This window comes from Paralichthys olivaceus, chromosome 2 (genome assembly GCF_024713975.1).
Source record: "Paralichthys olivaceus isolate ysfri-2021 chromosome 2, ASM2471397v2, whole genome shotgun sequence".
Lineage (NCBI taxonomy): Eukaryota > Metazoa > Chordata > Actinopteri > Pleuronectiformes > Paralichthyidae > Paralichthys > Paralichthys olivaceus.
In genome coordinates, this window is record NC_091094.1 from 12,697,574 (window position 1) to 12,719,950 (window position 22,377).

At 40.6% G+C, this 22,377-nt stretch overlaps 1 protein-coding gene and 1 long non-coding RNA gene across 4 annotated transcripts in view; one reads left to right on the forward strand and one right to left on the reverse strand.

Annotated features, from left to right (window-relative positions):
* Positions 1-22,377, reverse strand: part of ca16b (carbonic anhydrase XVI b) — a 93,295-nt gene that overhangs the window by 16,226 nt on the left and 54,692 nt on the right. For 2 of the 3 annotated variants that reach the window (XM_020101611.2, XM_069536550.1), the window contains exons 5-13: positions 15,998-16,093; positions 12,746-12,812; positions 9,609-9,766; positions 8,387-8,579; positions 4,201-4,385; positions 1,876-1,984; positions 1,732-1,781; positions 917-1,637; positions 277-415 (exon numbers count right to left, since the gene is read on the reverse strand). In XM_020101611.2, coding sequence (XP_019957170.2) covers positions 277-415; positions 917-1,637; positions 1,732-1,781; positions 1,876-1,984; positions 4,201-4,385; positions 8,387-8,579; positions 9,609-9,766; positions 12,746-12,812; positions 15,998-16,093 — 1,718 coding nt within the window. Of the gene's footprint in view, positions 1-276; positions 416-916; positions 1,638-1,731; positions 1,782-1,875; positions 1,985-4,200; positions 4,386-8,386; positions 8,580-9,608; positions 9,767-12,745; positions 12,813-13,829; positions 13,905-15,997; positions 16,094-22,377 lie in introns of those variants that run through there. The other variant, XM_069536549.1, reaches the window with a different exon arrangement.
* LOC138412938 (uncharacterized) lies at positions 13,948-16,651 on the forward strand. Its single transcript, XR_011245277.1, has 3 exons — positions 13,948-14,096; positions 14,190-14,256; positions 15,966-16,651. It is a non-coding gene; the product is annotated as an uncharacterized lncRNA (long non-coding RNA).

The following is a 22,377-nucleotide window of genomic DNA, read 5'->3' on the forward strand; positions in this document are numbered from 1 at the left end:
CAAAATTGCAAACAAACACTCATACAAACTCACCAACAATCAGAAAGACACGGGTGAATAGAAATCCTCTTTGGTGGAAGAAACCAGACAGACGGTAATATCCAGACACAGAGTGTGAAAAAATGTATGCATGAGGTCAGTGTGGGTGAGGGGCAGCTTGGTTATATATCATGAATGATGCCTTATCAAGATGAGCCCCCTCTGTATGTAATACCACTTGGTATAATGACATTCCTCTCTGAAATGAAGATTCATTTCATTGAACTTTCTCCTCACCTCCAGTAGACCATCACAATGAGCAGCATTATGAGGCAGAGCAGAGTTAGAGCAGACACCACCACTAAGGGGACGATCCACACCATCCTGCCCATCCCTGGATTAGGGCTTCTGGTAACATTGGACAACGTGGTTTTGTCTGGAACATAACACATGCACATATTACATGGATAAATATTCCACTGAGTAAACACCTTGTTTGCAAAGCTTACTGTACATTGGTGTAGGATGTTTATGAAAGTCATTTTTTAAAAGTATTCTGACAGATCTATTTGCTGATTTTCATCATTTAAGATTTTAAATAATCTGAAAAAACGCTCCACTCTATGAAGCTAGTTCTGCCCCGAGGATTTCCTTGGGGCAGAACCCTCCGGCAGACAGCTCACTTGTGCCTTCAGGGCTCAGTGTAGTACTGACACAAAAGCCTGGAGCTTTGTCATTGAATGAGATGATAACCAGTGTAAAATACCAACTTTAAAATCAAGTTATTTGTTATGGTAAACTGGGCTCCATATCTGTTGGTACTGTTCGCAGAGGTCTAGTCTTGGATGATAGCTGGCAACAAGAGAGCATGGCTTATGGAGAGGTTTTTTCTGTTTGGAAGGGATGTGAATGAACTGAAAGAAAGATGTCTTCTCACCAGTGTGGACAGAGAACGGCCAGAGATTCTTGCCGTCACTGCTGATCTTTGGAGACAGTGTGGAGCTCTGAGGAATCTGCATCTCTGCGCTGTCATTACGAGGCTCCTGAGTGGAGACCACTTTTACATCTGTGGGATTCTCCTCCATGTTAACCTGCTCCTCGTCAACAGTACTCGCAGGTATCGTCCTGTCTCCTTTCTCTTTGGCTGTGGATGCAGGGGTGGGGATTAAAGGCTCTTTGGCCACGCTGCTGTTCGCTTGCTTTTCCTCATTATCAGGTACAGTCTTGTTCTTTTTCTTCTTCTCATCCTCTCCCTCCTTCTGCTCTTCCTCTCTCTCCCCCTCGCCCTCGCCCTCCCCGTCCCCTGCACCCTGATTCTCCTCAGACAGGGTGTCCGTCTCTGAGCCTTGGGGAGCCACCTGGTCAGTGCTGGACTTCGCAGGGGGGGTGGATGGACGGTTGGTGTTCTGGGTGGCTTGTGGCGCATGTGTGGGCCAGACAGAACTGGGCAGAGAGGAGATGACCCCTCCACCAACGCCGAGGCCTGCCAGCAAAGAGCTTGTCACCACCGATGCAACCGTGGCCTGGCTGCCACTGGAAGAGGGGCCCATCCCTGTTGCCATAGAGACAATGGAAAAGTGAATGCCAGACGACGTCCAAGTGGATGAACCAGAACTTATTGGAGCCATGTCTGCCGAGGATGCTGGAGAAATAGTGGGCTGAGAGAGACAGGCAGAGGATAAGTAGTTGGCCAACAGTGCCACATGAACACAAACATGAAAAAAATACACTACCAACTTTAAGTCAACTCACCATCCCAGTCTTCACAATACGAGACCCTTCAAATATTCTTGTTGTATTTGCTAGAAAACAAAACAGAAAGCAATCATTTCAAAAACCTATTTCCTGTCTTTGATTTGTAGAAATTACCTCAAAATAAAAATGACGAGCAGCTACCTCTGAGGAGCAGTGTTTGGCTGAAATCACTGCGCAGATCATGCTGACACACCGCCTGCACTCTGAACAGGTACAGGACGTCTGGGGACACATTTGTGATGACTGCCTTCTGCAAGAGAAACAAAAACCCCATATACATTTATGAAAACACTGTTTAAATTTGTGGTGACAATACATGTGGATGCTGTTGCTTAAAATGAAACTACACCACACTAAGCTGCTCCTCTGTTAACTCTCTTAACAGAGGAGCAAGTTCAATGCAGTTTAAAAAGTTAATTTCCAGCCTAATTTAGTTGTGTTATTCAGTTTGCAGAAGACTCCACTTATATTAAAAATAACTGATGGGTGATTGCCTCTGGTGTTGCAGAGCTCGTATTTCTCTCAAATAATTCAGATAATGGTGTCCACAGATCCAAATTGAAAATTGAAATGAAGTGGACAAAAAAAAAAAGAGTGACTGACAGCAGAGAGATGAGCAGAGAGAAAACTGTCAGTAAACAGAATGATCGACTGTATTGATGAAGGGAAACTACAAAGTATCTCAAGGACACTTTAATCATTCTTTCAGTCGACAGATGATAAAAGTACACACGCAGTATAAATGTAAAAAGTCCTTAAAGGACACAGAGATACTACTGATAAAAACAAAAAAATATTCAAATCAATCATTCAATGTTCAAATTTAAAATGTAGAAATGAGTCTGAAGACAGGGCTGCAGATATACGACGGCTCTGTCAGAGGACCTCAGGGTGCAGTGAGGCCGATGGGCAGTAAAAACTTCGGTAAACGTAATGGAAGGATGCTAGTAACATAAAGTTACTAGCACACAGGGACTTAAGTAGTTTCAATATTTAACATCAGACATAACTTCTGTGGCAGTTGTCTAGACAAACAGCTGGTGGATGTGGGGGTGAGAGGAGTTAAATGAACAAAAATAAGTTAAAGGAGAAGAAATAAATGCTGATTTGAACAGCGTTATTTTAAATTACGAGACATTTCTTAAAGGACCACTGTGTAGGATTTAGCGGCACCTGGTGGTGGAGGTGCAGATTTCATAAGAGTGGAGTCAGATCAAATAAAAATCTAACATTTCTAAAGCCAAGGTTTAGTCATTCTAAACTCCAGAAAAACAATGATTCTCAGTTCCAAGTGATTAAACACCAATGGAAACACAACATTAATATTACAGTCAATTTCTGTAGTAGATCCCCTAAATGCCACACTGGTACTTTAACTGTAAGAAAAATCATTGAGTATAATTTAAACCTGTTTGCCTAGACATTAACTGCAATCAAGGAACAAATGGAGTCCCACAGCTTCAGTAACTTGTTTTTAATGTCAATATTAGTTAATGCATTTGCTTGTTTCTAACTATTGGACGGAAGGAAGGATCCTATCTGGCTGTTGTTACATATGATACGCATGGGTGAAGCCTGGGTAGTGTTTGCAGGAGACCAGAGAAAAGTCATCTGCCTGGCATGAATTCCTCAGACAGTGACCTGCTCACACATTTTTTTTACGAGGGGCTTGAATTTTGATCCAGGAGATTTGGACATTTGTGTTCACACATGCAGCTCCTCTGGGTTACGTCTAAAAAATGTCAGGTTCTCAACACGTGTGAAAGCAGCTGCAGACTGCCAAGACAATGGGGGGGGGGGGGGGGGGGGGGGGGGGTCGGTGGGCTTTATAAGAGATGCACAGCTGGATGTTGGATTACCACGGATTATGTACTGTGAAAAAAAGAAGCCTTTTAAGTGTAAACTCCTGCAGCAGGTGGATGTATTACAGAGACGGTGAAGGGATACAGTAAAAACCTTAGACAGATGAGCGGAGTTATATTCTTTCATAGTTGCGTGCATTTATTTTTAAAAGAAGGCAGTTTGTGTTCAAACAGCTGCCTCTACTGTTTGAAACCAGACCAGAATGTATTAATTGATTAACGGTTTTCATATTGCTAAATTAAAAGGGTTTACATTAATGTGTTTATACAGCTTTTATTTTAATTAGCTTTCATTAAACCTTTAATACACAACTTCAGAGATTGATAAGAATTCCCATAAATGCTAGAAAATAAAATGTAAATAAATGGCTGACAAAAACTGACAAAAGGCTGCAGGTGTGTTTCTCATCAGACTGCACATATGTCAGAGGTGTGTGTGTGTGTGTGTGTTTGACAGGCCTGTGAGTCTATTCTTAGACAGGTAAGTCACATGGAAAGTTCATCACAACTTGTCATCTCCTATACACACAATCACTGGTCCACCAGCCGCCCTGTGATCCTGCCAGATACATCTGTGGCTCTACGAACCAATAATGATACTCACCATGCTCTGGTCCCCGGTCTTGGTGAAGGTATTTTCATCTGCAACATCACGCTTCACCCAGCTGTAGGAGACGGTGTAGCTGGTGATGGGTGGGTGGTAGACAGTCAGGGGGCGTTCCCAGCTCACCATCAGTGCCGTCTGGTTCAGCGGCTTGATCTTCATGCTCACTGGGGCACTGCTGCACACTGAAAGAACAGAGAGAAAAGGAGAGCATGAAGAAGAATCAGAATAAAAAAGAAATGTCTGATTTAAAAAATAAAATAAAAAAACATATTCACTGTCTGAATGCAGCTGGGTCAAGCTGTGGTTGGGAGGACAGTGATTCATGTGTGTGGGCAGTATGCAGGCTTTCATCAAGCTGGTATTACTGTCTGCTGCTGATGTGACTCGGAGACATTTTCACATGAGAAACCACTAAAAGGTCAAGACAAGACAGTGACTCAACAGTGAAAACACGAACTGGTGTCTGGACTGGGGTCAGGCACAACCTCAGGTGTCAGGATAGATCATGAGTCTGGACCTGGTCTGGACACTTGTCTTTGTTATGTCACAACGCTGAGAGGGATTCCCGGTAGAATATTAACCACCAGAGGGTAGCGACACACACGTGGTACAGATAACACTGCAACTTCCTGTCCGCACCCAATTTGCAAGATCCTGTCTGTGCAACATTAAACAGGATGCAGGAAGAGGGGGATGAAAGAAAACCTTTGAGTCGCCCTCAAGGTGGCAGTGTAGGCTGCAGCATGGATATTTACAGAGGGATATGTCAGTATGAGTAAGGGACAAACTGGACAGGCTTCTTAGCACATTGGGGCAGCAGCAATCAGGATCCTGTGTCAACTGACTATTTGCTCACAGGTTTTCTGCCAAATTGAAATTGTCACCACAGTTTTCTCCATTTGCACAGTGAAGCTATGGTGCAAATTATGGACCACGATATGTGGTAGGGAGACAGGGCGGAAGGAAATCAGTCAGAGGGTCACGGGGGAAAAACACAATGGTGAGAATCCTGGGGTGTTGATGAGGTGTGACAGGTGTGAAACGCATTATAACCCATCGGATGTTTGTTGTCAAATCCACTGACTCAACAGTCATTTAATAACAGCTGAAGATGCCGTGGTGGTTTCACTGTCTGCATCATTACAGTTATCATCCCTGTCACCATCTGCAGCGGTGAACTGGCAACACTAAAATCAACAGCTGCTGAAGACCTCTTGGTACAATTTGTAATTCTGCCAAAAACATAAACATTTGTTCAGAATAACCGGGACAACTATTCTCACATCCGATCTACTGAGGAGCGAACACAATGCCTCTATGTTAATTGGAAATGCCATTGATCTGAGGCAATTGTTGGGTTCAGAAAACATTTTAAATACAATGACAGTTTGGCAGCAAAACTAATTAGCTCTCAACTCAAACTGTTCAAAATGTGAATGCAAATGGATTTTGTCACATCATCTCAGGTTCAACTGAAAACATGAACTTCAGTATGAATAAAACAGTGAATAGTACATAATCATCATCAGTGGCATCGGTGTACAACACGGTAGTGGCACTTGAGATACTTCTATTATTCATCTGTGAATACATCAAGTGTAACCTAAGAGAAGCCTAATTATACTTTAACCTCAGCCTGATGCAACTCATATATGAGCTTGATTATTTCTTCCCGGCAGCTTCTAACATGAAGGGTATAAATTGACTGTCAGCAATTAGCAGATATGGTGCTTCTCACCTCTCAAGGATATAAAACTTGTTTTAAAGAAGCTGTGTGCACACTCTAATAATGATGGGAAAACAAGAATTTCACTGAGAACACAAGTGAAGAAATTAAGCAGATTTTAACATGAATGTCTGGTATTTTGTGAGCTTTGCAGGGAAGTCAAGTTCAATATGTGAGGGCTAAATATCAACACAGCAACTACAACAGTTATTTCTACAGCACTTATTTTGTTCGTGTAATTGTTGCTAGAACTACAAGCACAGATTTAACACTAATGAACAGAATTACAATGTTAGACTGTGTTAATAATGCTGCGTTAATTATTGGCTAAGTGAAAGAAAATGAACTGACAAGTGCTTAGATAATTGTTCAAGCTTGTTCAATCATATATTCCAAACTTTTCTTGGCACCAGAGAGAAATGGCTGCTTTTATCTCTTTTATATCACTGTAATTCAGTATATTTTAGCTTTCTACAATAGGTTGAACAAAAGATTTTTTCTGTCATTTCATAGAAAAAGAATATTGATGATGCGATTAACTATTATCTACCTGTAACTGAGAAAAAACCCAGAGTAAATGATGAGGAAAAAAAAAGTACACCATGAACCAATTTCTAAACATACCTCGTCAGAAAAAGGCTTGAATTGTTGTTTGAAGGATTGCAGAGCTTGTTTCTGCACATGCAGAACAATGTACAGCCTCAGAGAACACACAAACGCAAGTATAATATTGACCTATGTATCTTGGAATTATCGCTAAACAAAAAGAATGCCCCATGCAAACAAAACCTGCAACCTATACTCTGCCTCAGAAAGGTTAGCTATGCATCTGTAATGTCCAAACAACCCACATGGCAATAAAAGCCACAGTGATGGAACATTCAGTCAAGGTGGGGCCCTGGCTCTCAAAGTATTTACAACCAAAAGCCATCATTTACTGCACGCAGATAAATCTCACCCCCCCCACCCCCCACCCTGAAGATGAGATTGACACTGTTTACTACCAGCGTCCCCCATCTACGATGAATTCTTACATTTTGAGAGACAAATAGAAATGTGTGAGGCACAAAGAGAAAATGAGCTGGAACAAGGAGGTGTGGGGGGAAGGGAAAAAGAGGAGAGATACTGGTCCACATTCATTCTGCCCACTGACATAATGCCACAAAAGCAATTTCACAACTTAATTTGCATGGGTCTATTTTAGCTGTGCCACATATTAATGATGATTGCTGATCGGCCCCGGTTAGGGTGCTCCAACTTCATCACAGGCATTACCAATCAATTCTCTGCACTAGACACCAACAACACCACTTTAAGGAGCAGCAGCCTACCTCATTAGTCTCCATAGTTTCTGCACTGCTCTGTTCAAGCAAGTGCTGCAAGATGCACGCATAGAAAAGCGAGACGAACAAAAATGCTCTAATAATAAAGCCCTGTGTGAGATCTGTGCTTGGTGAACTTTGATATATGACTGAGTTGAAACAAAGAGAGAATGATAGGCACCCTTCTGACTGGACTGGCTTTACACAGAAATAGCTAGAAATTTTAATGATTTTAATCACACCATAATGTACATATGATGCTTTTTACACTACCAGCAAGGAAAAAAGGAATTAACTTATTCAGTCCAATTATGTTAATTGCCCACTGATTTCAGCATAAATAAACAAATGGTTCTCCATTGAGCAGCAAGATGAGAATATATTGCTAAAAAGACAAATATGTTTTCTGAAAAACAAAATGGTGCGAAAGATAATATGGGGTCAAATCTTACCTTATAAAGCTTTAATAAATCTAACCAATTAGAGAGAGACAATAGCCATTAGCAACTAGGGTTTATTAAGACATTCAAGAAAAACTATGAAATAATAATCATGGATCATGGTTAGGATGCAGATGTGGAGCTGTTAGCATGTAGCTTTAACCTCAGACATTTAGAGTAATATTATTATGTAGCCATCAAATATCCTTCCATCTTGTTTTAGACCCCTTGAATTAGCTAGTTCACAATAACTACTATTTGAAATCAAGGACTCTAGGTTACTTAGATGTCATCTGACAAATATGTCAGTTATCATGGTAAACTGTATACGTGCTGGGTGAGAATAGAAAACTTGAAAGTCATGGGAACAGTAACTAAGGGGTAGGTGCTTAGAAAACAGGAGGTTTAGACAAATCTTGAAAACATAGTTGGGCTTGGCAATGACTTTGGGAAGCTTTGGGATTTGCTGATGTCTGACGTAACCTTGGCCTACAGACAGTGTACATTACGTAATACTTATCCATAATACTTGCGACCTCACTTTACTGCAAACTGTCACTACTCTAAGGCTGAATTCCAAAAGAACTGATAAAATAGTAGGCAGCTCCTTGGATTAAATACCCTATATTCCCTGTGCAATAGTGCAAACCACAGGGAGAATCTCAAACATTGTATATGTATAAAATGTAAGTTACCTCTTGAAGCCTCAGTGCTGTGAGGGCTCCTCAGGGTATCAGTCAAGTCTTTCAGCCATGCATCTTTCACTGCTGACTTAAAGACTTTCCTGTTGTCCAGTTCCTGCAGAGGCCGGAAGTTGTTCCTTAGATACTCAACAGACTTAACATGGTCCTGTTGCTCTGTTGTAAAGATGGAGTAAAAGGCCTCCAGCTGGATGGAAAAAAAAGAAACAGAGAAAAGCTATTTGAAGCAAATTTAAGCACTTTTATTACAATATGTGTGTGTGCAGAATATAATATATCATCCAGAACTGCATTTGTAACCACTTGCACACTACAGGCACTAGCAGGCATGGACCTCAATCATCATCCTGGCTACCTACCGGCCTGTAACTTCTCAATGGTGCAAAATTTGTGGCCATTGATTGCCATGAATGATCTCCTGCCGCGTGCTGTAATGACTACACATTACAGCCACTGTGGAATCAATGTGTCCTATGCGTGCTTGGAGAAATGAATTACGGGTTCATAAAGACTATCTGCGAGCGTCACAAACATTGTAGCGGTGGTCAATATTCTTGCAGCACGAGTCATTTCGGAACAAAAGATTTGTCCTCCTGCAAGCTGATAGAATTCCACTGAGCCCTGCAAATTTCTACGACAGGGGAGGATATGCAGCTGGCGAAACCCGAGAATTGTATGTATAAAAGATGCAGCAAAGGACTGTATATGGGATCAGCAAAAAGCGTGGGGCATGATTTGGCATACATTATCTCTCAAAATCACAATGGCTAAACCAGTCGGCGGTAAGCTTTTGTACAGCACATAGGTGGCTGCAGTAAGAACGCAGCATTTTTATTAAACATATGTTAAACTGGAATATTTAACTCAATGTGCAGCAGTATTCTATCGAAGAGTGACGGTCTCAGTCCCACAGCATGATATATGTATGTGCCGTCTCACTCTTACTATCATTCAAATACAACTAATTGGCTCCCCCTCCCCATTTGATCATCCCCTATATTGGCAGTTATGGTATCATATGCAGAGTAGTTGGAGAGGAACAAGGGTAATGAGAAGAAAGAGGAGAGGTAGATGAAGGGAAAAATTGCTTGTGCACCAGCACTGTAGGACAGCACATGATCCACTGACTATGTGCAAATGGGATCTGACTGTGCGTGGATAATGTACCTGTCTGGGCATGTGTGTGTGAGAGTGTGTGTGTTGGAACTGAACGCACCTGTGAGTGGGACAGATACACAGGCCTGGAAAAGATGATCCACTCCACTACCTTGCTGCAGGGAGGCATGGTCAGAGATCCGGTGTATCGGTAATAGCTGTCTACTGATGATGGCAGCAGATCCCTCAGGACGAAAGATCTAAGGTTGGTCTCCTTTTCTGGGGAGAGCACGACACCAAAAAACATGTCAATACACAGGGATGAAAATCACAGACTTCTTTCTGTACAGACACAAAAATAGCACATCATTCACCCTTTAATGCTCTGCTAAAAACCCTGCATATCTTGAGTTACATTTACACCAACATTTACAAGGTCGTTTCATTTCACTCTCCCCGTGGCAATTTTACTGCTTTCCTGAAGCCTCCACTAGTGGAACGACGGTGGAAGCAGTTAAAAGCCTCAGCACTTGTTATCACTCTGGCCAGATCTCTGTACTCAGATGGGCTGAGAGAGGAGCAAACAGAGGGTAGGCTGATAAAATGGCCCTGCCCTGACAGCTGATCTGTGGCTTGGTGTTAGCGTGCTCTTCTCTGTGTTAACAATCACAGCGTGGGCCACAGGGATTAAGACAGATCTGAATGATTACCGGATCTGTTCTATCCGTTGTGATCAGAACCAGGCGAGGTCATGTAAAACATAATAACAACAAGCAGCAGTTTGTGATGCAGACGAATATCCCCTTATCTCCTGCAAATAAGCCATGTGGCCCGTGCAAGTGAGCTTGTTTTTTTTACTTCAAATATGATGTGAAAAACCCACATAAAGCTGAATTTACGTCAAGTCCAATCTCTCACAGCTCATGATCTTATCTAAAGAGAAACAGAGGTCTGGGGTGTGGTTTGCATTTGATAGCATTACTGAGGCACTGGAGGGCTCGCCCCAGTGCCTCATCTGTACTCAGAGTCAAATTCAGTATTCACAGCCTTTCTTCTCTCCGTCTTCAGGCGGTGTACGTGCCCTATCGCTTGTGGGCCGCTGAGATGCTGATGGATGGATGACTGTGGGATAACGAGCTAGTGGAAAACCAACCACCCAAACGGGGGAGGAGACGAGGAGCATTTAGCAGCCAGCAGGAAGAGAGTTCAAAAAACCACCACCACACCCACACTGAGCTCACTCTCAGCTGGGAGATGAGAGATACTGTGGAGTTAGCACAAACATCTGTGCATCTGCACAGCACAGAGTTCAGCCACTTTCAGAGACTGATGGAGATTCATGAAATAAACTAGCATAACCCACGTTTTGGCAAGATGCCTTTGTAAAGGTTTTATATAAGAAGAAAAGTGGAGCTTAAATAGCTCTGTGAGATGAAAACCACAGGTGAAAAGCCCCTCCAGCTGAAACCAGGCCAATCAGAAAACAGGCTATTTTCTTTATTGCAATTACTTCAGTGAGATTTGGATTATAAACATTTCAGTGCTCCAGAGGCAGTGACACATCACTTCATGTCACTTCATGGGGAAGCAGATGTAAACAAAATGGAGAGTAGAGTGGGGCGACAACTTGCTACACCACAATAAATACAATCAGACGGCTAAACGATTGCAGATAAACACGGTTATCTAATCTTCTGATGTGATTTTAAATTTCAGTTATAGCAAGATAGGGCGTCAGCCTCAGAATCTTCATCGTTGCTTAGCAGCACCCTCAGATGCTCCAGTCTCTGGCTATAACCCTAAATATGTTTGATAATAACCAGGGCGGCCTCAATGATTCTGCGGGCAGTTCGGGAGGTTTCGGAATGCCTAAAACCACAAGATAATCTGGGCCGAACATCGGCACTGACCAAGGTTCCTGACCAGATTTGTCAAATCAGGGTTAAATCAACCTGAAAGTCCAGCTTTAGTGAGGTTTCACACTTTGATTCACTCAGTCCAGTTGTTGTGCACATGTCACTTCAGACCCGGCCACTCCCACCTGCCGGCCCTACCATCACCTGACCTGCTCCTCCTCCACACTCACCTGCTCACATGTTCCCCAATCCCTCATTAGTTCCCTTCTATATGTACTGGTCCGTGTCCACTTGCTCTCTGCCAGATTGTCTTTGTGCCATGCGCCTCCGCTCTTCAGCGCTCTCTCTTCTTCGCCTGCCTCTTTTGATCCTGAACATGTTTATGGATTTTGCCTCAGCTCAACCCTTTATACTTTTTTTTGCCTGTAAGGATTTTTTTTTAATCTTTCTTTTTTCACAAGAAAAGACTAAACTTTTACGTTTGCCTCCTGAGACATTGCCTCTTTTCCGAGGAACTGTGACACTATGCTTCTCCATATCCTCATTCACATTTCCTCGTCAGCAAATGATTATGTTCACATAAAGGCCGTCAGCGGCGGGTTGTAAAACAAGCCATATGTGTCCGTGTAAACAGAGCTGCTGCGTCCCAAGCAGCGGTAAAGGATTACACATGTTAAAACATCTGCTTATGTTGTGCATAAGTCATGCATGCAGCGGAGCCAGCAAAGCAGCAGTAATTTAAAACAATATACCACGAAGAACAGTGACATGACATGCAGCACAAGACATTAATAGTTTAAATGTGAATATGAGCCTCTACAGGAGCCACGGTCCATCACAGTGAACATGTACATCTGAGTGTTGTCTAATAGAGGCTCTGATGTAATTAATAGTACTGTCTCTGTGATTGAAGCTGTGGTCTCCCACTGTGGAGCTACACTAGAGAGCGAGAGGCAGAATCCTGCTAATTTTATCTCATTTTTCAGTTAAACTCTGCTCGTATCTTGTGTTTACACTAATTTGATATTTAAAAAACACAGTGTGCTTGAATAAAAGAAAGCATCAGTGTTTGGACCACAGAGGCAGGAAGGACTGTCATGAGGAATTTACCTAGAGGATCAACCAAAGCATGAAAAACAGCAATATCGGAGTGATTTTGTACCGGAGGATTATTTCTTTTTTGAGTATTCCACATGAATTTAATCCCCAGAGCAATGTTTCATGCAGAGGAGATTTTAGTTTCGATTAAAAAAATACATCTGTGGAAAATATATAAAGAAATACAAAACACTTCAGATAAACAGAGCAGAACAAAAACATACATTTATGGAGATTATATGTAAATGCACAGGCCAAATAAATAAATAGAATTTGTAAGGATCTTACTTTTCCCATTACTTACCATGATGCACGACTCCTTTCAGCCCCTGGATGATAGGGTCCACAGCTGGATTGTCCTTTTGTCCCAGCTGCAGGAAATGTCCAGAGACAACAGATTACAAAAGGGATTACAAGACTGGAATAATAAAGACATAATAACTAAAGACAATCAATACGAACAAAATACAGGGGTTGGATGAAGCAAGGGCAAAGTCTCTACAATTTAATATAATCTAGTAGCATAGACCATCTGTTCTTTTGAAGTTCTTTATGTTATATTATTAGGTAGGTATTTTGTATAAAAAAGTCACAAATGTGTATTACATGATCTATATGTTAAAAATAAGATTTACAAATGCACACAATGATTTGTGCATAACTTTGCTCACAAATGCATATTTTGCTTTTAAAGAGCTTCCTGTGTGTACAAATGTCATAAAATAATTTGTATTTATTCACAGATTGTTGTTATTCACAGAACAAGTGTGCACAGATCGCCTGATATGCACTGATCAGCTTACACATGCGTGTGGACTTGTGAGAGTCTTTTTATGCTCTCTGCTCCACACAGATTCACAAATGCATGCTAGGTTAAGTGCAGATGGAAACTGGGATTTCGGTGAATTTGTACCTAATTTCAATGTGGGAAAGACCTTTTTGTAAATGGAGAGAAAAGCTTGCCATTGAATTAGAACACATTCAATATAAATAAATGTAACCATAAATGTATGATAAATAAATGATATCCCCTAAATGACTGCATACGGCTTAAATAAGATAGTGCTGGCTTGTGCAATTCTGCTGGGAAAAGGCAGATGCCGGTGGCTCATCCTCTGAAGACAAACGTGTACACTTTGCAATATGATTATAGTTTACATTAAAAGCTCGATATTTCAGCTAACAGGTAATTTTGAGTCCTTATTTCAAAGCATGTTAGTAATGTTGTACTACAGGGCTAAAATGTAAACTGTGTATGTGTCCCAACAAATTATACAAGACAAAAAAAAGTCCATGACACCTACTGAGCAGTATTTAACACGTTAAAATAAATCATTATCATGAGTCTGTAGTTATCATCTTGACTGCAGCATGTTTCACGAAATTACCTTGACTACAGTATCCTTGTGTGAACACAGCAGCATTAATAAAGCGATTCATTTGATCACTGCTCTGCTTTCAGCCCTTTCACTCTAATTGTGCTTTTGATGCTTTGATTTATACGAGACATTGACTCTGACGACTTCAAAGGCTTCATGTACTTCTGTAGCTCTTAGCTCTTGCTAACCAGTGTGACCTCCGCAACTCGCCAAGGCCTTCTGGCTGCCAGCTACACTGTCTGCAGGGGACTAACAGTGCTGATTCACTCCTTATCGGTGCGGCCCACTCTTAATTATTTGCAATGACTGAACACTAACAAATATTGCCCAGTCTGACATGTTTGCAATATTCCCAATGTCCTATTTAAGAGACCAGGCTGGACAAAACAGTGGTGGGACGCGGGGACCAATCTTCCCTTGCTCAACATTAATTCAGGTCAGTCAGAGGAGAATAATCGTGTGGAAGTGAATGCTGAATGTGGATAATATGCACACCTTAGAGCCCATTAATAGGCCTTTGGGGAGCATAGGAAGAACTCTTCTCATTGATTAGAAATGGTAAATCTGAGCCAATGTGTGTGTGTCCGCTTAAAAACTCCTCACACTGTAAACTGCTATTCAGCGGATTGTGTATGGTGGTACTAATTGCAGTAAGCAATAGGGTTGTCAGGACCCAGCGGAGGCATTTAGGTCCTCGTACGCACACGGTACATCACTGTCTGAGAGTAGACCTACATTGCAAACACCTGTGTCCCCATTCCAGCCTCCCCTCAGCGAGATCCGACCCTTGTCTATATACCATTAGGCTGAATGTTAGCGAGCATTGATCACCTGACATCAATCGCAAAGATAGCACTAATAGAAATAAAGAGAGTAACATGGAGAGGGACCCTGAAAATGTCATTGCTGCTTTTTTTAACGTTTCATAAATCTCTGAGGTGTTATTACAGTTAACAGAAATTAGGACCATTCTTGTCCATTAAGTGCTTATGTGCACAGACCTTCAGGGGGCCATTTGTAGTATCTCGGAAAGCAATCTGCAATGTGCCACAGAACAAAAAAACTAATCAGCAACCAGGTGAAAAGAACATTTCCTATCACAATACAGGTGTGAGGGATCATTGCTAATAAATATTTATCATTTACTGACCTAAAAAGCGTATTAATATTGTATCTTTTTCATAATTGGACAAATACATTTCCAACTATTCCCATCAAGTCATAATTGCCTCGCTGTTTTACAAATCACCCTGTGTGATTTATAGTTTATTTTCATGGTACACTTTACTTTTTCCTCAGTTTCTTTCAATCCACTATTGATTTACTAATTTCCCTGACATTCTAGCATTTGGAGGGTGGTTCATGTTTAGAAAAAAATAATTTATAAGCCTATTAAAAAGGATACTTCCCTTTTGGGTAATACTACAAACAACTAAATGAAAAACAATTACACAGAGCTTTTCCTCAGATCAGTGCATCTCATCTGAGAAAACGAATCACTTAAGGATTTTTTTTCTGATGATAGATTCTGTATGTAAAGTCAGGAGCTCACATAAGTGATAAGAATTCAGTTTGAGGTGAACACACAGCATCTCATGGCATTCCATACAACAGTTGGGGATATTTTAACACACAGATGTTGCAATCACCTGAGCCATGCTGTCCATCTATGCCTTAGAGTGTATCAAAAGATGAACGACATGACCGCCCCCCAAAAGTGAAGCCAGATCATCTTTATCGCCCCCTGGGGGCTGGCTGCAGTATAGGCCAATAATCCTGCCTCCACCATATTAGTTGATGGGACATGGACTGAACTAAGTAAGCTTAAAATTAAATGTCAAAGAAGGTTTCTGTCATTTCACTTAGTTCATCTCAAACTGATGTTTGTTCAAGTGTTAATTTTTTCTGGTAATTTGGTTTTAATTAGTTATTATAAAAAAAAACATAATGATTGACAGGTAAGGCTGACTCAGTTTTGTTGAGCATGTGTATTGGCTGGACCTTGATACTGTGCTGACTCAAACTGTTTCTTTAGTTTAATTTTGTACGACGGGGGAAAGTGGATATGCGTCTTCCATCTTTATATACAGTCTGTGGTCTATGTTCTGTGGGTGTTTTTATGTAATCATGATTTTCTTTTTATAGTTGTCTTGACCTCCATTCTTGATGGTACTTACCTCGAAGAAGACGGCCATGGCAGCAATGATGCGTCTTTCCTTGATGGCAGCGCTAAGACTGTCAAAGTCATCTGAATTGTAAAGGTAGATCTGCATCTGTGATGGGAAACAGAGCATAAACAGCTTGAGAAGTGGACAAGGAGAATGAACGGTCCTGTCATCAATCACTTGGACACACCGCTGAGGAGCTCATGAAAAGCTGTTTTGAGGGGCATAAAAGAGGGAGTATTTATCACTCTCATCAATCTCCCATAATCTGTGTCATTCCTTTTTGTGTGCTGCCACTCCTGGAGGATGCTGAAGAAATACAGGAGCCCATTCCTCAGGGCGACTGTCCTCACTGAGGTAGTCATGAGCTGAGGGGTGGAGAGATGTGCTCTTGTTCTGTGGTGAGATCTAAGAGAATGGTGTTCTTTTAATCACTGCACCCAATTACCTTAAATCATCCACAACATTGCTTCAGGTTTCTCAACAAAGCTCAGGTTGTTTGGGTATAATCCACAAACCATTAGAATGCACCATTTACCTGCAATTGCTCTTGTTTTATATATATATATATATATATATATATATATATATATATATGGTTTTCGTTTGTTCTTTCATTTCATAGCAGACAGTGCTGATCAAAATCAGTAAATGATTCTAAAAGTAGCAATTGGATTTGTCCTTCATCACACTGTCTCGCGCCTCTTTAAATTGAAAAAACCTTTTATGTCACTGAAACAGGTTAATTGGCAATAAGAAAAAAGGTCCTAGATGTTGATTTAATTAAAAGCCTATGCTTCCCCTTTTTTCCGTTTCAAAGGCAAATTACGAGACCCCCCCCCCCGTCAGAGCCGGCTGTGCTGACAACACATGCAAATAGTCAAAGTAAATAAACACATAAATAAGGATGGATCCATTAACGTGTACCACAGGCTTGAACCAGGTACAGAGTGACTCAATCCAGATCATTTGAGTTAATCAGTTTCCTTCAGAGTTCCTTTAACTGCAGACTTTAATGAAGCTAATTTGTTGTCTGAGAACTCAGCAAGAAAGAGCACTGGCCATTCATCACCCTTCAGATGTTATTAACTACGCTACCCAATTAAGCTGCCCCCCCAAGGCTTCATTTACTCACTGGAATTAGGTCATGTGACCCACTCTTGTTAACACCACACCACAAACGTGATTATCAAACAAATGATCAATTATTACTTAACACACTCAAAGCAGCCAATAAAAAATAAATGTTGCCAAAAGCGATTTGAATCACTGGGTTGCAAGCTTCATTTCACAGGATGTTATTGAGATGTGATGCAGAACCACTCGTTTTGAGTAAACTTCATCCACATATGAGGCTGGAAGCTGTCGATTTTAATCAGGTTTTTGAGTTGATTTTTAAAACAATTCACAGTTCTGTTCTACAGAAAATTTATAAAGATAAATACTCATAATCAACGGCAGCTTGCCAAAGACCAGAGTGAGAAGGTGGAAGCTAAAAGACAACAAAACATTATTTGAGCTTTATAATTTACCTCTAGTTTTCTCCACAGAGCATAAAGCCCATGAAATCCACATCTAGCGAGCCATTGTTTTGTCTAAATTCAGTTCATAGCACTCTTTTTCTCAGTTTCAGGCACAGAGCGACTGCAAACACGAGTGCAGGAAACTGCTCTGCATTCCCAAGTTCCATTTAAGCACAAACAGGTGAAAAAACAAAGTCATGTTTGGCATGATTTCCCCAGACAGCAAGATACTGAAGCGAGACAAGAAGACTACACGAAATAAGTTTGTGTGTGGAGAGGTCTTAGATTTGTATCCCAGCAGCACAAATTTACACCTATTTCCTTTCTTTATTCTTTACCACTGCTTCCACAGTGCCTGGTGTTTAACAGCTAGACCCTTCTACAGCATATTATGATTATCTCACTCACATCACCATCCACCTTATTTCTTTCACTTGAACACTCTACAAAAATTAATTTCAAGAAGAATTGAGTGTCACAAAATTACTACAGTGGGTGTCACATGACACTTGGTGTTTCACATGACATATTACTGGAATATGTTTTCATCAGTGTTTGCTTGTCTGTTAGTTAGCGGCATTACACGAACACTACTGAACAGATTTCCATGAATCTTGGTGGAAGGATGCAGGAGGGGTGATGGAAGAAGTTTAGTGCGGATCCAGATCAAGGGGCATTTGCAGGTTGTTTTTTTCCCACTTTCTTTAACATCGTGAGAGGAGTTTTTCCAACATTGTAGCTGATTTTGTTGAATAATTTGATGGAAGAAAAAATCTGGCATATTTACAGGACTGATATTTCTGAGTGTTTGCAATTTGGTGCAGATCAAAATAAAAATCTGGATCCAGTGAATTTAAATAAGGGGACTGTTGGGCCTTGGCGGAGGAATACACTCCACTAAGTGCCACTCTAGTTTTCAGTTGCATTTGTTTATCTGTTTGATTATACAGAAAATGATTTCCAAGAAATTCTGTGGAGGGGTGGAGCATCATCCAAGGAAGAGCTCATTAAATCCAAAATACAGGAACTTGTTAGTCTTGGCAGCGGTATTCAAACTCTAAGTGCCCTTCAAGTTGACCATGTATTTACAATGACAGCAACGCAGCCCAATGTCTGGATCTGAATTTGCTCAACATTTCCTTTTCATATTGACCTAATTCTAGTAACATCTCTGACATTATAATCATCAACAGCTAAGTGGAACTAAACAAATAGCCGGTAAATATACATGTTGCTATGACGGCTGTTGTGAGTTACACATAATAAACACACATCATTCTTCAGATATTATTGCATATAGCCTTTCCCATCCCTGACTTCAGTAATTCCATGCTCCACCGACCACGACTCACTCAGTCAGCGGTGTTCATTAATTTCCATGTTTTTTTTTCTGTTTTCAGATGTGTTCGTCTATACCCTCAGTGTATTTGGGTGGTATTTTCAGGATTGGGTTGTATTTACTATGTGTGACTGTATGTCTCGTATCACCAGCAAATTTTTTTATGCTGGTGATACGATGTGTTATGTGTTGCACAGCTGACCTGCTGTGTATTTCAGTTTACAGTGCATGTGTTGTTAAACTAATTCATATGTTTTCCTTATTTTCTGGTCGTTTGTGTGTCTGCAAGGTTTTTTTTTTGTTTTTTTTGACAGTTCAGTGTAATGGGCTTTCAGCACCGCATCATCTCCATGTCTTGACCCTCGCTGTAAACTTAACTCTCAAATGCAAATATACTTTCAGTGCTTCTGGAGCTTTTCTGAAATGTACTGCACTCTCAGTACACTCACTCCATCACTTCATACATCCGCAGTACTGTGTGCAAAGGCGTACCCTTCCAAGGTATGATTTGTAATTCATGTATAATTAATCTAACCTTGGTGACACCCTAATATATTATTAGAAAGATCTCCCTATGGTGCCCCGAGGCAGGAAAAATTCACAGCTTCATTTTTCATTGTGCTGTTTGAGCAAACAGGTGGTCCATCTATTGATTTCCCCTCTTTACTCCCATGAAAAAGACTGTTGTTAGATTAATGTCATGTCAGGAGCTACAGGCCGAGCATGCCACTGGTATTTTTTTTTTCCTTTTACATTACCATGTTACACATTCAGAGCGGTTCCATAGTACAGCAAAGTGAATTTGTCTTTCCACCACCTGTACCCATGTGTGAACTATAGTGTACATGTATTTGTTTGTTTTCTCTTTCAGCGCAGGTGGGATCAACGCTTTGAAGCTAATTGCTTTATGCAGTGTGGTGTATGCGACTCAGGGCTGACTGTGACTCATTTGCAGAGGAGACCATTAGACAACAGATTGGGAAAAAAACTGTCTCTGTTTAAGAGACAAATAAGCCCTGGAGCTCGACATTCAAGGTCACGCTGGTTAACTCTCTAAGAACAAAATATATACACAACAAAACAAAAGCTGTAAAAGATCAGCGGGTGCGTGGTGGACAAATATTTAGAATCATGCAGAGGTTTGCTGCACGCCGTTGTCGGATGTAATATAATCTCGAATACATCAAATCCTGTCAAGGCATAAATATGAAAAATTAAAATGCCACATCTTACAGCACGGAGCAGTTAAATGGCCGAAGGCTGGAGCCAACATAACCATGTTCCCCTTAACATCATTCATCATTTCATTTCACAGTTTCACCTTCTAGTCTACAGTGTGAAATAATGCACCATGTTTGATACATGCAGGCTCGTTTATTGATAAAAGAGGATTATTAAAAAAAAAAGGCAGACCTCCCACTCTTTTCTGTTGATTTTGTGCAGAAAGTGCAGCCAGGTTTTTGTGAGTTAAGGTGTTTTTAACATTTTTGTTGATTTCTCAGAGAATAATTTATGGATCATGATAAAAAAAATATGACATGTTTAAGGGTTTGTTTAGTTTGGGTTTCATGTACACACAGGCAGGAATGTTTTGTATCACGGTGTTCTTTTTTATGTATTAAAAAAGAGTGATCCTTTGATATTTCAAGCACATTACCTTCAAATCATAGAAAGGTCAAAGCAAAAACCTGATTCTATACACAAAGACATGCTGCTGCAAATCTACGTATACATCTCATCTATAAATGATGCTTCTGGAGGGCACACTTTACTTGTTCTTGCTCAGCTTTTTTCTAACAGCTGCTCAAATTGGTCATTAAAGTAAATTCCATCGTCTTATTTAGAAGCGCACCATCAATGGAGCCATATGCACAACAGCTTTATAATGGCTGTATATAATCCGGTGCCCTTTAACACTACGCTGAACACAAAATGATGTGGCAAAAAATAAATCTAATTACTCAGCCATTCAGCATCAAAAGCCGTGCCTGCAGTGAGGGCTCCAAAGAACAGGGCCAAGAAACAAACAACGAGGACTCGAGCTGTGTGCTTGGAGATAGGACAGAGACACACATTAACAACCATTTCCTGTTTTCATACACTGTGTTTAAGCTAATTACATGACAATAGAGAGGGTGAAAACGTTTTTGTAGAAAGCCTCAAAAGTATGTAATAATATAACACGTTCACATATTCATTTTAGATAGTTCGTGGAAATTGTAATGTAAATGATAAAAAAATTGAAAGGCACTAATAACTTCCTCTGCACCACATACAAAGAGTGGGATTTCTGCTTTAATCCACAAGACAGAATGAATAATACCAAAAGGTTTCAGTCAGACTTAATACCCTATCTTTGCCCCAAGAGTCAGTGACGTCCGACATTTTTACCAGCTTTTCTTTCATAACTTGCAGTCTGTTCTCCTTTTGTTTTTTCTGCCTGGTCTTTGTCTTTTGTCAATAATGACATTGGTGAATCCGATGTGATTTTAAGCCCCAAAAAATTATTATTCAAGGGCGAGACAAGTAAAAACTTCAGCTTCACTGTTCAATTCATTTAAATTCTATAACAAAACTTTATTTCCCCCCCAGCTTTTCAGTCCACTTTCATTGATATGATATCCTCGCTATAGAATCCAAATAAATGAAATATGTATATTCATTTTCTATTTCATATTTAGGTTCTTGAAAACTCTCCAGTCAGTAGGTTTTAATGGGGCATGCTGGGAATATAGTATAAAACTTTCATAAAGGCACTCACAGGATTGTGTTAAAACACTGGTGCCTACACTTCCCACTCTTTTTGTTCTGCATTATCTGTAGTCTCTAAGCATCATCATTCAGTATCCTTTGAAAACTGGAGTTTACCTAAAAATAGCTAATGACCAAAGTAAATTTTGTTTTCTCTGACAATCCTCAGCTCTCAGCTTCCCTGAGAGGAGCTGGAACTGGATTTCAGAAGCATTAATGGGCTGCCTCAGTTCTGCATCAACTCTCTGACATTACGAAACCTGTGAAGACTAAAATACCCACAGTATATTTTAAGCACTATTGAGTCTGTGCCATAATTCAGACAATTCTACAAAAGGACAGAATCAAACTAAGGATAAATGTATGTCTACGAGGGGTCTCTCTATCAAAACATCTTGGGATCGTGGGAGTTGTTGTCTTCACCACCATTGCTGATTAAAATCTACCTGATGCGCCTCAGGGGCAAATTAGACAGATGAGGTAATTTAGTAATGTTTGATTCCTGAAAATCCTAATGAATGATCGTGACCAACACAAACAGTGGAAGCAAAAACAAAAGGCAGACTAGCCAACTGACTAGCAGTGTGTTTTTCCCTTGCCATCGTTTGCCCCTGAAGTTGGAGCAGAGATGGGCAAATGAAGTGTCCCTTTACCTGGAATACATTTCTCTGGCTTTTAACATTGTTGGAAACATTTTGGAAACTGTAAGTACACAGGTAACAGGTTTTTAGACATTTAAATGAAGAATTGTTGCATATTGCATCTTCAAAAGCCTCACT